Raw genomic sequence first — 15,823 nt, forward strand, 5'->3', positions numbered from 1 at the left:
CTAATTTGGAGGATTAGCCAATTTAAATTATTCACAGAAGCTGGCAACTAAATACAGTTGAATGCATTCACAGGGAATTGTCGTATTTTTAAAGAACCACCAGTACTTTCATATGAGGCTTTTACAAAGCCATTAAACGATCATTCAACACAATGTTACGTGCAAATAAATTATTTAATCTGCTTCTGTATATCCAGTGCAATGCAACACATGGATGCAGGCAAGGGTGAAAGACTGATAAGTAACAAAAAGTTGGCGTTTCCCTCGCCGCTGGATGCAGACTCAGCGGCTTCTACCATTGGCGCAAACCGTCCTCGCCATAGCAACAAAGTTCCCGCCGTAGAGCGAGCGGCTCTAGGTCTGAGGAACATGATGTCGTAAAGCCGCGAGTGTCGTAAATCAGGCGCGGAGCCGGGAGGCGCAGAACGTGGCTGGAGCAGTCCGACAGTCCCAGGAGTAGCAGACGGATGGTCGCGGGTGTGAGCGCAGAAAGCCGACGAGCCCGCGGTGCAATAACGGTGAGTAGCAGAGGGGACTGCGGAGCCGGGCAGCTGGGGCGGCCGGAGCAGGGACGGCCAAGTGGAATGGAGCGTTCTCTGCCCCCCTCCGCTGCCGCAGCTGCCGGACCCGCGGCGCGGCCGCTCCGCTCTCCCCGAACCGTAGAGTCTCTTACCCGGCCTCTCTCCGGCTGGCCGTTCCTGCCGCCGCTGCCGCCCCCCGGGACGGTTCGCCGCCGCCGCATCCCCGGCGCTGGGCGGCCGGCCAGCCAGTTTTCTGGGCTGGGTGGAGCGGGTTTCCCCCATTCTTTAGCCCCTCGCCGGGCCAGGCCGGGCTGCGGGCTCCATGTCGTCGCGCGCGGGTCCCGACGGAGCGCGCCGCGGGCCGACCGCGCTGGGCCGGCGGCGATGAAATTGGGACCGGCCGGCGAGGGGCGTCCGTGGAATGGGGGGCGGCGGGACGGGAGGCGCGGGGCCCTCAGCGGCCCCGCTTCTCGGGTCCCGGCTGGCCACGGCGAGGCGAGCCCCGGGAGTGCGGCCCACGTTCCTTGAGGAGCTGGCCGGGCGGCCGGGGACTCCGGGCACGAGCGGGCACCTACTTGCCGCTGTGGGAGACATGGAGCTGGCGGCGAGCTGGGCGGCAGGTGCCTTTGTGGAGTTGTTACCTGGTCTCAGAGACGGGTAAGCACCACAGACAGATCCCCTCGTCCGGGAGAGCTGCTTTTCCCCGCCGGGATGGGGCTCTCCGTGGACGCCTTTTTTCTGTTTGGTTTTTTTGGGAAGTTGTTATCCGGGCTGGAGTCGCGGAGTGCTGGAGTCGCGCCCGGGTAATGGAGCTTGGATGGCGCGCTGGGTCTGGGATGGCAGGCGGGCGGCCCGAGGGTCGCGCGGGTCCGCTGCCGGCGCTGCAGTTGGAGTGTTTATTGATTTGTGTAAGTATTTTTGCATGTCTGCTTATCTCGGGGGGCGATTCTGTACTGTTCTCTACCTTGTTCAGTCAGCAGTGAAATGTCTGCCCATTGCTGTTGTCTGGACAGGTCCTGTGGCGAGAGGAGGGAGAGTGGTCCGCCCGGGGGCGGCGGGCACTGGCGAGGTCCCCCACCCGGAGACCGGGTACCTGTTTGTATAGTAATGGGCGGCAACGACCCTGCCGCCCGCTGCAGCCCAGGCTATGTAAGGAATTTCAGCTATGCATAGGTTTCGGACCAAGCGGCTCCTTTTGGCTGTTATTTTTAAAACGAGTTTTTAGGACTAGGGTAATAAAGGTGCCTATGGTGGGATCGCTGTACTTTCCAGTAAAATGAGGAAATGTGTGTGAGTGCCAACACTCTGCCCCTACCCAGGCTCCCTGGCTCCCTTTCACCCTCCCCTCCTGGATGTGAAACGCGAGGTTCTTTAACCTTTCCTGGCAGTTTTAGATTTTTTGTGTGGGATTTCCTGTCTAGAAGCAGATACCAAGATTTTAAGTGGTTCATGATGTTTCCTTCCAATTGTAAACTTTTAATATATTGCGTTGACACTGAAATCACTGCTTTCATGAATGATTTTTAGTTATTCGAGTAAACATTCGCTTTTTGAAGACGTCTGTTATGCCTGGTAATTAATATTTGGAATCGTCATTGTGGGAAGATGACTTCTTAGAGCAAGGAGCCTCGCACAGGCCATTGCAATTTAATTTCCTGTTTTAGCGTCAAATACTGTGTATTTTATGTTGAGCTGCAGCCGCTGATGCTGATGTGGCTCTGTGAAAGGACAGGTGATTTGGCGAGAGCTGTTCGCTCTTTACCTTATTGAAAGTGTTCGTCGCCAGAGAAAGGGGCTTTTCTTGTTGCTGACGACACGTGTGTGACAGGTGAGTCTGAAGCACTCAGCGTCTGTGCAGCTGCTGTAAATACGTTTACCTGAACAGGAAAGAGTGGATTTTTCTTCCAAAGATCCTGTAGTATGAACATTACACCCATAAGGCATATTAGCAGGTGACTTAAGGGAAAAAAAGCTATCCTGAAAGGTACTTGAAATCAACAGGAAAAAGAGGTTCTGTTTTTTTTTATTTTGATATCATTAATATACAATTACATGAGCAACATTATAGTTACTAGACTCCCTCCATCATCAAGTCCCCACCACATACCCCATTACAGTCACTGTCCATCAACGTAGTAAGATGTTGTAGACTCACTACCTGTCTTCTCTGTGTTGTACAGCCCTCCCTGTGCTCCCCTGCTACATTATGTGTGCTAATTATAATGCCCCTTTTTCCCCTCTTATCCTTCCCATCCCACCCCATCCTCCCCAGTCCCTTCTTGGGTTCTGAGTCTGCTGCTGTTTTGTTCCTTCAGTTTTTTTCTTTGTTCTTATACTCCACATATGAGTGAAATCATTTGATACTTGTCTTTCTCCGCCTGGCTTATTTCACTGAGCATAATACCCTCTAGCTCCATCCATGTTGTTGCAAATTGTAGGATTTGTTTTCTTACGGCTGAATAATATTCCATTGTGTATATGTACCACATCTTTATCCATTCATCTACTGATGGACACTTAGGTTGCTTCCATTTCTTGGCTATTGTAAAACAGTGCTGTGATAAACAGGGGTGCATCTGTCTTTTTCAAACTGGGCTGCTGCATTCTTAGGGTAAATTCCTATAAGTGGGATTCCTGGGTCAAATGGTATTTCTATTTTGAGTTTTTTGAGGAACCTCCATACTGCTTTCCACAGTGATTGAACTAATTTACATTCCCACCAGCAGTGTAGGAGGGTTCCCCTTTCTCCGCAGCCTCGCCAACATTTTTTGTTGTTTGTCTTTTGGATGGTGAAAATGGTACAATTTTGAGGTAGAAAATAGAGTATGTTGTGGCTTTATATGTTTCTACTGTATTTTTAAATTTTGTTTCTATTCGTTTTGTTTATTGATGAATGGGTTTTTTTACTGAGTCTTTTAGATGTTTATATGCTTTTAACCTGGTGATTTCTAGTATTTCCCAAATATTTGTTCAAGTTGTAGACAGTTTAGAAGTATTTCCTAAATAAGTAAATATTCAGCTAAAGATTAAGCTTAATTTAAATTCTCAGTTGATAAAATGTTATTTTCTATTTTTATTTAAGATTATAGCTTTTATTGAACCATTCTGTATAGTTCATTTTAACTAAATATACCATTTGTCAGCAGAACAAGACTTAGAAATTACATCAGTGAAGAAGAAGAAAGGCCTGATGGAAGTGAATACAACCACCCACAGGTACGTAAAATTTTTAATTTCTTGTTTAATATTGTTTACTATGCTTTAATACTGTAACTTAGTTCAGGTGAAATTTCCTTTTGAACTAGCCTTTCAGAGTCAGTAGATCATCACTTAGTAAGAAGTCTGTAAAACTTTACTCCTTGCAGAAATGAATAAGGAATGTGATAGAATATATCCCTATATTCAGATCTTCCTCATATGCAAAACTGTTTGGAAATGTGGATCAAAGAGTCAAATTAGAGTCAAAAAATAATTTAAAACTCATCACAAATGGACCACTGTGCATTAATTTGAAATGAAGGGCAGGTGCTCTATGTCATAATCCTTTTCCTTAAGTAGCTTTTATCATTTTTAGTTGGTATAATTTTATTTTGATTCATGTCAATTTGAATTAAATTTGGAAACATTTTAGTGTCAAATCATATATTATTATGATCTCTGTTTAAAGGCATCTACTCTCCAATACATCATAATTTAGGACAAATGTGGTGAGGTATATAGCAAAACCACACTTGATTTAATCTTCCCACTGCTATTTATAGTTTTCTTCAAACATTTTTAGATATAATTTGCTCATAGTTCTCATTTCAAGGAGAAATGTAGCTAAGGAGAGATTGTAAGACCTAGGTCTGAACATAACAAGCTTACTAGATATAAGTGTGTCCAGTACAAAGAGAATTCTAACTGTCTGTGATTGGGGCTCTTTTTCAGATTAATGCACAGTGGCAGGATTTGTGTATAGCAGGAATGGAGTGCGTTATAGGAGCCAAGGTCAGGGAGGCAGGTAGAGTCCTGATTACCTAGGGCCTGAGTCCAATTGGCATGACTTCACATTCATTCTCAGATGGGAATCTGTTGGAAGAACTCAAGCAGTGGATTTAGTATGTGAGGAACTCAAATCAATTTAGGTTACTAGGAAAAAAAGAGAGAAGACTTTTCACAATGTACAATTTACCACCCCAAGTCCCATTCACATGCCTTTTTTTTTTTTTTTTTTTGAGACTTCACTATGTGGTAAAGCTCTGCAAATGGTGGGGCTGAATTCATTAGGCAGGAGGATCACACCAAATTCAATAAATAGGAATGTGTATGCATGAGGGAAAGGTGAATCGATGAATGTGGTGATATTTTTTCAAAACATGTATGTTAGAGTGATTTATTACTAACATAATTTAATAATGTGATTTATAAAAGCAGTAACAGAAATATCTTACTAGGTAGTTGTGAGACAACTCCAGTGACAATGGGATGACACCGTGATACAACCGCCTAAGTCAGAGGCTTCGCTTGAGGGTACATCACATTGCCGTACTAATGTACAAGATAAGACATGGTACTTAAAGAAGAAATTAAATAAATATAGAAGTTGAGTATGTATGAAAATTAACATAACATTTAATCTACAGCTGCTTAAATAATATAGTGTTTTAGAATACTAATTTCTGTATTTTCATTATAATAAATTTATTGTAATTTTACTGTCTTTACAGTGTACTTTCTTCTTAAACTCTGACTTTAGTCCTGCCTTTTATATTACACATTTTTTCTTACAACATTTACCTCAGAAAAGCTGATGATTATGGATCATTCCTCACATCAGTTGAGACTTTGTCTTTTTAGTATCAAACATTGTTTTTATATAGATCTCTCTTTTGCCATGATGAAGGAAGCCAGATAAAATCAGAGGATAATGTTTAATGAAATGTTTCAGAAAATTGTCATTTTTCTCATCTTCACTGTTGTGAATGGATATAGAATCTGTGTATATTTATTTTGTAGATTTCAGGATAATTTGTACAAAAGGTCATTATATAAACCAGTTGAAATTAAATACTTCCATCATTTCCTTTCCCCTTTAGATACCCTGTAAAAATGTAGATTCACATTATGTACAGTATGTACCCCAAAATAGAGAATTAAGAAAATTATCTACATCCAGCCATTGGACTTTTTAAAGTCTTGCTGAGATATAATTCATACACCATAATTCACCCATTTAAAATGTCCAGTGCAGTATCTCTGACTAAATTCACAGACTTATGTAACTGTCCCTGCAATCAAGTAGAACATTTTCATCACCCCAACGAGGAACCCACATCCCTCAGCCATTACCCCCAGCTCCCACCTTCCCTAGCCCCAGGCAGCCAACATTCTACATTCTGTCTTCAAGGTTTGCCTACTCTGGATATGTCATACAAACGGAATGACAATTTGTGGTCTTTTGTGACTAGCTCTTTCAGTTGACATAAAGTGTTCAGGGTTCATCACGTTACTGCACATATCAGTACTTCATTTCTTTTTTTTTTAAATTTTTTATTAAGGTATGATTGACATACATCCTTATGAAGGTTTCACATGAAAAAACAGTGTGGTTACTACATTTACCCATATTATCAGGTCCCCACCCATACCCCAATGCAGTCACTATCCATCAGTGTAGTAAGATGCCACATATTTACTATGTGCCTTCTGTGTGCTACACTGTTCTCCCCGTGATCCCCCACAACATACGTACTAAACATAATACCCCTCAATCCCTTTCTCCGTCCCTCCCTGTCCTCCCTCCCACACCCCTCTCCTTTGGTAACCACTAGTTCATTTGTGGAGTCTGAGTCTGCTGCCATTTTGTTCCTTGAGTTTAGCTTCATTGTTATACTCCACAAATGAGGGAAATCATTTGGCATTTGTCTTTCTCTGCCTGGCTTATTTCACTGAGCATAATATCCTCCAGCTCCATCCATGTTGTTGAAAATGGTAGGATTTGTGTCTTTCTTATGGCTGAATAGCATTCCATTGTGTATATGTACCACATCTTTATCTATTCATCTACTGATGGACACTTAGGTTGCTTCCATAAACATAGGGGTGCATATGTCTTTTTAAATCTGAGAAGTTATATTCTTTAGTTAAATTCCAAGGAGTGGGATTCCAGGGTCAAATGGTATTTCTATTTTTAGTTTTCTGAGGAACCTCCATATTGCTTTCCACAATGGTTGAACTAGCTTACATTCTCACCAGCACTGTAGGAGGGTTCCCCTTTCTCCACATCTTTGCCAGCATTTGTTGTTCTTAGTCTTTTTGATGCTGGCCATCCTTACTGGTGTGAGGTCATATCTCAATGTGGTTTTAAATTGCATTTCCCTGATGATTAGTGATACGGAGCATCTTTTCATGTGTCTGTTGGCCATGTGAATTTCTTCATTGGAGAACCGTCTTTTCATATCCTCAGCCCATTTGTGAATCAGGTTATATTATTTCTGAGTGTTGAGGCATATAAGTTCTTTATATATTCTGGATGTTAACCCCTTGTTGGATATGTCATTTACAAATATATTCTCCCATACTGTAGGATGCCTTTTTGTTCTGTTGATGATGTCCTTGGCCGTACAAAAACTTTTTAGTTTGATGTAGTCCCATGTGTTCATTTTTGCTTTTGTGTCCCTTTCTGGAGGAGATGCATTCAAGAAGAAGTTGCTCATGCTTATATTCAGGAGCTGTTGCCTATGTTGTCTTCTAAGAGTTTTATGGTTTCATGACTTACATTCAAGTCTTTGATCCATTTTGAGCTTACTTTTGTTTATGGGGTTAAACAATAATCCAGTTTCATACTCTTGCATGTAGCTGCCCAGTTTTGCCAACACCATCTGTTGAAGAGGCTATCATTTCCCCATTGTATGTCCATGGCTTCTTTATCATATATTAATTTACCATATATGGTTGGGTTTATATCAGGGCTCTCTAGGCTGTTCCATTAGTCTATGGGTCTGTTCTTCTGCCAATACCAAATTGTCTTGTTTACTGTGGCTTTGTAGTAGAGCTTGAAGTTGGGAAGCATAATGCCCTCAGCTTTATTCATCCTTCTCAGAATTGCTTTGGCTATACAAGGTCTTTTGTGGTTCCATATGAATTTTAGGATGATTTTTCTCAAGTCCGTTGAAGAATGCTGTTGGTATTTTGATGGGAATTGCATTGAATCTATAGATTGCTTTAGGCAGGATTGTCATTTTGACAATATTAATTCTTCTGATCCATGAGCACGGGATGTGTTTCCATTTATTGGTATCTTCTTTAATTTCTCTCATGAGTGTCTTGTAGTTTTCAGAGTATAGGTCTTTCACTTCCTTGGTTAGGTTTATTCCTAGGTATTTTATTCTTTTTGATGCAACTGTGAATGGAATTGTTTTCCTAATTTCTCTTTCTGCTAGTTCATTGTTAGTATATAGGATTGCCACAAATTTCTGTGTATTAATTTTGTATCCTGCAACTTTGCTGAATTCAGATATTAGATCTAGTAGTTTTGGAGTGGATTCTTTAGGGTTTTTTGTGTACAATGTCATGTCATCTGCAAACAGGGACAGTTTAACTTCTTCCTTGCCAATCTGGATACCTTGTATTTCTTTGTGTTGTCTGATTGCCATTGTGTTGTCTGATTGTGTTGTCTGATCTCCAGTACTGTGTTGAATAGAAGTGGGGAAAGTGGGCATCCTTGTCTTGTTCCCGAGCTTAAAGGAAAAGCTTTCAGCTTCTCGCTGTTAAGTATAATGTTGGCTGTGGGTTTGTCATATATGGCCTTTATTATGTTGAGTTGCTTGCCCTCTATACCCATTTTGTTGAGAGTTTTTATCATGAATGGATGTTGAATTTTGTCAAATGCTTTTTCAACATCTGCAGAGATGACCGTGTGCTTTTTGTCCTTCTTTTTGTTGATGTGGTGGATGATGTTGATAGATTTTCGAATGTTGTATCATCCTTGCATCCCTTGAATAAATCCTACTTGATCATGATGGATGATCTTCTTGATGTATTTTTGAATTTGGTCTGCTAATATTTTGTTGAGTATTTTTGCATCTATGTTCATCAGGGATATTGGTCTGTAATTTTCTTTTTTTGTAGTGTCTTTGCCTGGTTTTGGTATTAGAGTGATGCTGGACCTTAGAATGAGTTTGGAAGTATTTCCCCGTCTTCTATTATTTGGAAAACTTTTAAGGAGAATGGGTATTAGGTCTTCACTATATGTTTGATAAAATTCAGTGGTGAAGCCTTCTGGTCCTGGGGTTTTGTTCTTGGGTAGTTTTTTGATTACCCATTCAGTTTCATTTCTGGTAATGGGTCTGTTCAGATTTTCTGTTTCTTCCTTGGTCAGCCTTGAAAGGTTGTAGTTTTCTAGAAAGTTGTCCATTTCTTCTAGGTTATCCAGTTTGTTGGCATGTAATTTTTCATAGTATTCTCTAATAATTCTTTTTATTTCTGTGGTGTCCATAGTGATTTTTCCTTTCTCATTTCTGATTCTGTTTATGTGTATAGACTCTCTTTTTTTTCTAGATAAGTCTCGCAAGGGGTTTATCTATTTTGTTTATTTTCTCAAAGAACCAGCTCTTTTTTTCATTGATTCTTTCTATTTTATTCTCAATTTTATTTATTTCTGCTCTGATCTTTATTATGTCCCTCCTTCTACTGACTTTGGGCATCATTTGTTCATCTTTTTCTAGTTTCTTTAATTGTGAGTTTAGAGTGTTCATATGGGATTGTTCTTTTCTGAAGTAGGCTGCACTGCAATATACTTTCCCTCTTAGCACTGCCTTCGCTGTGTCAAGCAGATTTTGCAGTGTTGAATTATTATCATTTGTCTTCATATATTCCTTGATCTTGGTTTTTATTTGGTCATTGATCTATTGGTTATTTAGGAGCATGTTGTGAAGCCTCCCTGTGTTTGTGGGATTTTTCATTTTCTTTGCATAATGTATTTCTAGTTTAATACCTTTGTGGTCTGAGAAACTGGTACAATTTCAATCTTTTTAAATTTACCGAGGCTCTTTTTGTGGCGTGGTATATGATCTACTCTTGAAAATGTTCCATGTGCGCTTGAGAAAAATGTGTATTCTGTTGCTTTTGGGTGGAGTGTTCTGTAGATGTCTGTTAGGTCCATCTGATCTAATGTGTTGTTCAGTGCCTGTCTCCTTTCTTATTTTCTGTCTGGTTGATCTGTAGAGTGAGTGGAGAGTTGAGGTCTCCAAAAATGAATGCATTGCATTCTATTTCCCTTTTTAATTTTGTTAGTATTTGTTTCACATATTTGGGTGCTCCTGTGTTGGGAGCATAGATATTTGTAATGGTTATATCTTCTTGTTGGATTGACTCCTTTATCTGTTAGTTGCAAGAAATATCTTTTTCTATCCCTTCACTTTTAGTCTGTGTATATCTTCGGGTTTAAAGTGAGTCTCTTGTAGGCAGCATATAGATGGGTCTTGTTTTTTTATCCATTCAGTGATTCTGTGTCTTTTGATTGATTGGTTCATTCATTCCATTTACATTTAGGGTGATTATCGATAGGTATCTACTTATTGCCATTGCAGGCTTTGAATTCGTGGTTATCAAAGGTTCAAGGTTAACTTCCTTACTATCTAAGAGTCTAACTTAACTCACTTAGTATGCTATTACAAACACAATCTAAAGGTTCTTTTTTTCCTCCTCCTTTGTCTTCCTCCTCCATTCTTTTTTTTTTTTTTTTTTTTTGTAGATAATTATTTTTAATAGAAGGGTAGTTGACACACAGTATTACATTACATTAGTTTCAGGTGTACAACATAGTGATTCAACATTTATATACATGACAATTCTAGGTACCAGCTATCACCATACCAAGCTGTTACAATATCTTGACTATATTCATTACATCCCGGTTACTTATTATTTTACCATTGGAAGTGTGTACTTTTTTTTTTTTTTGAGGGCATCTCTCATATTTATTGATCAAATGGTTGTTAACAACAATAAAATTCTGTATAGGGGAGTCAATGCTCAATGCACAGTCATTAATCCAACCCAAGCCTAATTTTCGTCAATCTCCAATCTTCTGAGGCATAACAAACAAGTTCTTACATGGAGAACAAATTCTTACACAGTGAATAAGTTCTTACATGGTGAACAGTACAAGGGCAGCCATCACAGAAACCTTCGGTTTTGCTAATGCATTATGAACTATAAACAGTCAGTTCAAATATGAATACTCATTTGATTTTTATACTTGATTTATATGTGGATACCACATTTCTCTTTATTATTATTATTATTTTAAATAAAATGCTGAAGTGGTAGGTAGATACAAGATAAAGGTAGAAAACATAGTTTAGTGTTGTAAGAGAGCAAATGTAGATAATCAGGTGTGTGCCTGTAGACTATGTGTTAATCCAAGCTAGACAAGGGCAATAAAACATCCACGTATGCAGAAGATTTCGCTCAGAACAGGGGGGGTGAGGTTCTAAGCCTCACCTCTGTTGATCCCCAATTTCTCACCTGATGACCCCCCTGCGACTGTGCCTGTCTTAGGTTGTTCCTCCCTTGAGGAATCTTACCTGTCTCTGGCTAACCAGTCATCTTCCGGGGCCATACAGGGAAATGTAAAGTTGGTAAGTGAGAGAGAAGCCTTATTGTTTGAAATGGTTAGCTTTTTATTTCTTTGCATATTTATGCCCTGTAGCTTCTATGCCCAGCATTTGTCTTGAGGTATCTTTACCACTTGGAAGAATTATGATACTCGGTAAATTTGATATGAGGCACGAATTCTATTTAAGGGTTGTAATTAGGAAGGAAGAAGAGAAGCTATAGAAGTAGCAGGCGGCAGAAAACATGGGAAGATTGATTATTTCTTTGACATATCTTCTTGTAGAGTAACTTCAGCATGTATAGGTTTTAAGCTACTACTTAAATTGCGCACACACATTAACATAATAGGAGTATAGTTACATAACCAAAGCATATCTGTAATTACCAGCCATCTCCAGTGAAACCAAGAAAACCAGTTAGGCATCTTAGGCATTTGTGAAAACTTATCTATGATATGGTGGATATTGTCCAACTGAACTTGAACAGTCTGAGAGAAATCAGACAAATTAAAACAACCCATTCCTGGGGACTGTTCACATGCCATATGTTCTTTTAACAGTAAATAGTCTGTAGTTGTAAGACTTTGGAGCGCTACAATTTGCACTTCTCCTAATTCTTGGTTGAGTTCCAACAGTATAGATCCAGTCAAATTTGTTGTTTTACTGTATGCACAGGTCAGCTTAGATATCTCCTTCCTCATTCCCATGGCAAGTCCATGAACTGGTGGGATGAGTGCATCTACAGCTGTAGCAGTGCGTGGATCTTTGTTGGGGTTTTTATGATCATCTTCTGGCATGAGTCTTCCCGAGAGTGCTGATGTTGGAAGTTCTTTTTCATATCGTATCTTAGTTCATTTTCGGGGTAGCCCAATTAGGCTTTGATCTTCTGTATAAACACAAACAGACCCTTTGCCTACACTTTTATATGCCCTTTATACCCTTGTGTAGAACTCGTTGGAGGTTACCACACAGGAACTGCCCTTTATTTTATTTTATTTTATTTTGCTTTGTTTTTGGTATCACTAATCTACACTTACATGACGACTATTATGTTTACTAGGCTCTCCCCTATACCAGGTCTCCCCTATAAACCCCTTTACAGTCACTGTCCATCAGCATAGCAAAATGTTGTAGAATCACTACTTGCCTTCTCTGTGTTGTATAGCCCTCCCTTTTCTCCTACCCCCCCATGCATGTTAATCTTAATACCCCCCTAATTCTCCCCTCCTTATCCCTCCCTACCCACCCATCCTCCCCAGTCCCTTTCCCTTTGGTACCTGTTAGTCCATTCTTGAGTTCTGTGATTCTGCTGCTGTTTTGTTCCTTCACTTTTTCCTTTGTTCTTATATTCCACAGATAAGTGAAATCATTTGGTATTTCTCTTTCTCCACTTGGCTTGTTTCACTGAGCATAATACCCTCCAGCTCCATCCATGTTGCTGCAAATGATTGGATTTGCCCTTTTCTTATGGCTGAGTAGTATTCCATTGTGTATATGTACCACATCTTCTTTATCCATTCATCTATTGATGGACATTTAGGTTGCTTCCAATTCTTGGCTATTGTAAATAGTGCTGCAATAAACATAGGGGTGCATCTGTCTTTCTCAAACTTGATTGCTGCGTTCTTAGGGTAAATTCCTAGGAGTGGAATTCCTGGGTCAAATGGTAAGTCTGTTTTGAGCATTTTGATATACCTCCATACTGCTTTCCACAATGGTTGAACTAACTTACATTCCCACCAGCAGTGTAGGAGGGTTCCCCTTTCTCCACAGCCTCGCCAACATTTGTTGTTGTTTGTCTTTTGGATGGCAGCCATCCTTACTGGTGTGAGGTGATACCTCATTGTAGTTTTAATTTGCATTTCTCTGATAATTAGCGATGTGGAGCATCTTTTCATGTGTCTGTTGGCCATCTGTATTTCTTTTTTGGAGAACTGTCTGTTCAGTTCCTCTGCCCATTTTTTAATTGGGTTATTTGTTTTTTGTTTGTTGAGGCGTGTGAGCTCCTTATATATTCTGGACGTCAAGCCTTTATCGGATGTGTCATTTTCAAATATTTTCTGCCATACTGTAGGGATCCTTCTTGTTCTATTGATGGTGTCTTTTGCTGTACAGAAGCTTTTCAGCTTAATATAGTCCCACTTACTCATTTTTGCTGTTGTTTTCCTTGCCCGGGGAGATATGTTCAAGAAGAGGTCACTCATGTTTATGTCTAAGAGGTTTTCGCCTATGTTTTCTTCCAAGAGTTTAATGGTTTCATGGCTTACATTCAGGTCTTTGATCCATTTTGAGTTTACTTTTGTATATGGGGTTAGACAATGGTCCAGTTTCATTCTCCTACATGTAGCTGTCCAGTTTTGCCAGCACCACCTGTTGAAGAGACTGTCATTTCGCCATTGTATGTCCATGGCTCCTTTATCAAATATTAATTGACCATATATGTCTGGGTTAATGTCTGGATTCTCTAGTCTGTTCCATTGGTCTGTGGCTCTGCTCTTGTGCCAGTACCAAATTGTCTTGATTACTGTGGCTTTATAGTAGAGCTTGAAGTCGAGGGGTGAGATCCCCCCTACTTTATTCTTCTTTCTCAGGATTGCTTTGGCTATTCGGGGTCTTTGGTGTTTCCATATGAATTTTTGAATTATTTGTTCCAGTTCATTGAAGAATGTTGCTGGTAGTTTCATAGGGATTGCATCAAATCTGTATATTGCTTTGGGCAGGATGGCCATTTTGACGATATTAATTCTTCCTAGCTACGAGAATGGGATGAGTTTCCATCTGTTAGTGTCCCCTTTAATTTCTCTTAAGAGTGACTTGTAGTTTTCAGAGTATAAGTCTTTCACTTCTTTGGTTAGGTTTATTCCTAGGTATTTTATTTTTTTTGATGCAATTGTGAATGGAGTTGTTTTCCTGATTTCTCTTTCTGTTGGTTCATTGTTAGTATACAGGAAAGCCACAGATTTCTGTGTGTTGATTTTGTATCCTGCAACTTTGCTGTATTCCGATATCAGTTCTAGTAGTTTTGGGGTGGAGTCTTTAGCGTTTTTTATGTACAGTATCATGTCATCTGCAAACAGGGACAGTTTAACTTCTTCTTTACCAATCTGGATTCCTTGTATTTCTTTATTTTGTCTGATTGCCGTGGCTAGGACCTCCAGTACTATGTTAAATAACAGTGGAGAGAGTGGGCATCCCTGTCTAGTTCCCGATCTCAGAGGAAATGCTTTCAGCTTCTCGCTGTTCAATATAATGTTGGCTGTGGGTTTATCATAGATGGCCTTTATTATGTTGAGGTACTTGCCCTCTATTCCCATTTTGCTGAGAGTTTTTAACATGAATGGATGTTGAACTTTGTCAAATGCTTTTTCAGCATCTATGGAAAAGATCATGTCGTTTTTGTCTTTCTTTTTGTTGATGTGGTGGATGATGTTGATGGACTTTCGAATGTTGTACCATCCTTGCATCCCTGGGTAGAGTCCCACTTGGTCATGGTGGATGATCCTTTTGATGTATTTTTGAATTCGGTTTGCTAATATTTTGTTGAGTATTTTTGCATCTATATTCATCAGGGATATTGGTCTGTAGTTTTCTTTTTTGGTGGGGTCTTTGCCTGGTTTTGGTATTAGGGTGATGTTAGCTTCATAGAATGAGTTTGGGAGTATCCCCTCCTCCTCTATTTTTTGGAAAACTTTAAGGAGAATGGGTATTATGTCTTCCCTGTATGTCTGATAAAATTCCGAGGTAAATCCATCTGGCCCTGGGGTTTTGTTCTTTGGTAGTTTTTGGATTACCTCTTCAATTTCGTTGCTGGTAATTGGTCTGTTTAGATTTTCTGTTTCTTCCTGTGTCAATCTTGGAAGGTTATATTTTTCTAGGAAGTTGTCCATTTCTCCTAGTTTTCCCAGCTTGTTAGCATATAGGTTTTCATAGTATTCTCCAATAATTCTTTGCATTTCCGTGGGGTCCGTCGTGATTTTTCCTTTCTCGTTTCTGATACTGTTGATTTGTGTTGACTCTCTTTTCTTCTTAATAAGTCTGGCTAGAGGCTTATCTATTTTGTTTATTTTCTCGAAGAACCAGCTCTTGGTTTCATTGATTTTTGCTATTGTTTTATTCTTCTCAATTTTATTTATTTCTTCTCTGATCTTTATTATGTCCCTCCTTCTGCTGACCTTAGGCCTCATCTGTTCTTCTTTTTCCAATTTCGATAATTGTGACATTAGACCATTCATTTGGGATTGCTCTTCCTTTTTTAAATATGCTTGGATTGCTATATACTTTCCTCTTAAGACTGCTTTTGCTGTGTCCCACAGAAGTTGGGGCTTAGTGTTGTTGTTGTCATTTGTTTCCATATATTGCTGGATCTCCATTTTGATTTGGTCATTGATCCATTGATTATTTAGGAGCGTGTTGTTAAGCCTCCATGTGTTTGTGAGCCTCTTTGCTTTCTTTGTACAGTTTATTTCTAGTTTTATGCCTTTGTGGTCTGAAAAGTTGGTTGGTAGCATTTCAATCTTTTGGAATTTACTGAGGCTCTTTTTGTGGCCTAGTATGTGGTCTGTTCTGGAGAATGTTCCATGTGCACTTGAGAAGAATGTATATCCCGCTGCTTTTGGATGTAGAGTTCTATAGATGTCTATTAGGTCCATCTGCTCTACTGTGTTGTTCAGTGCTTCCGTGTCCTTACTTATTTTCTGCCCA

General features: G+C 39.9%; 1 protein-coding gene across 15 annotated transcripts in view; it reads left to right on the forward strand.

The window, feature by feature from the left end:
- Positions 1–381: 381 nt before the first annotated feature.
- The window catches only part of LOC118912817 (uncharacterized), an 80,534-nt gene continuing 65,092 nt past the window's right edge, over positions 382–15,823 (forward strand). For 5 of the 15 annotated variants that reach the window (XR_008996287.1, XR_008996285.1, XR_008996288.1 and 2 more), the window contains exons 1-2: positions 382–518; positions 3,668–3,737. Coding sequence is in view for 4 of the 15 variants with exons in the window: in XM_057498020.1 (XP_057354003.1) it covers positions 943–1,178; positions 1,281–1,429; positions 3,665–3,737; positions 4,962–4,992 (489 nt within the window). In the remaining 11 variants the exon portion in view is untranslated. Of the gene's footprint in view, positions 519–832; positions 1,179–1,280; positions 1,430–3,664; positions 3,738–4,957; positions 8,119–15,823 lie in introns of those variants that run through there. The other 10 variants (XM_057498019.1, XM_057498018.1, XM_057498021.1 and 7 more) reach the window with 8 other exon arrangements.

The sequence above is a fragment of the Manis pentadactyla genome, chromosome 3 (assembly GCF_030020395.1).
Source record: "Manis pentadactyla isolate mManPen7 chromosome 3, mManPen7.hap1, whole genome shotgun sequence".
NCBI lineage: Eukaryota > Metazoa > Chordata > Mammalia > Pholidota > Manidae > Manis > Manis pentadactyla.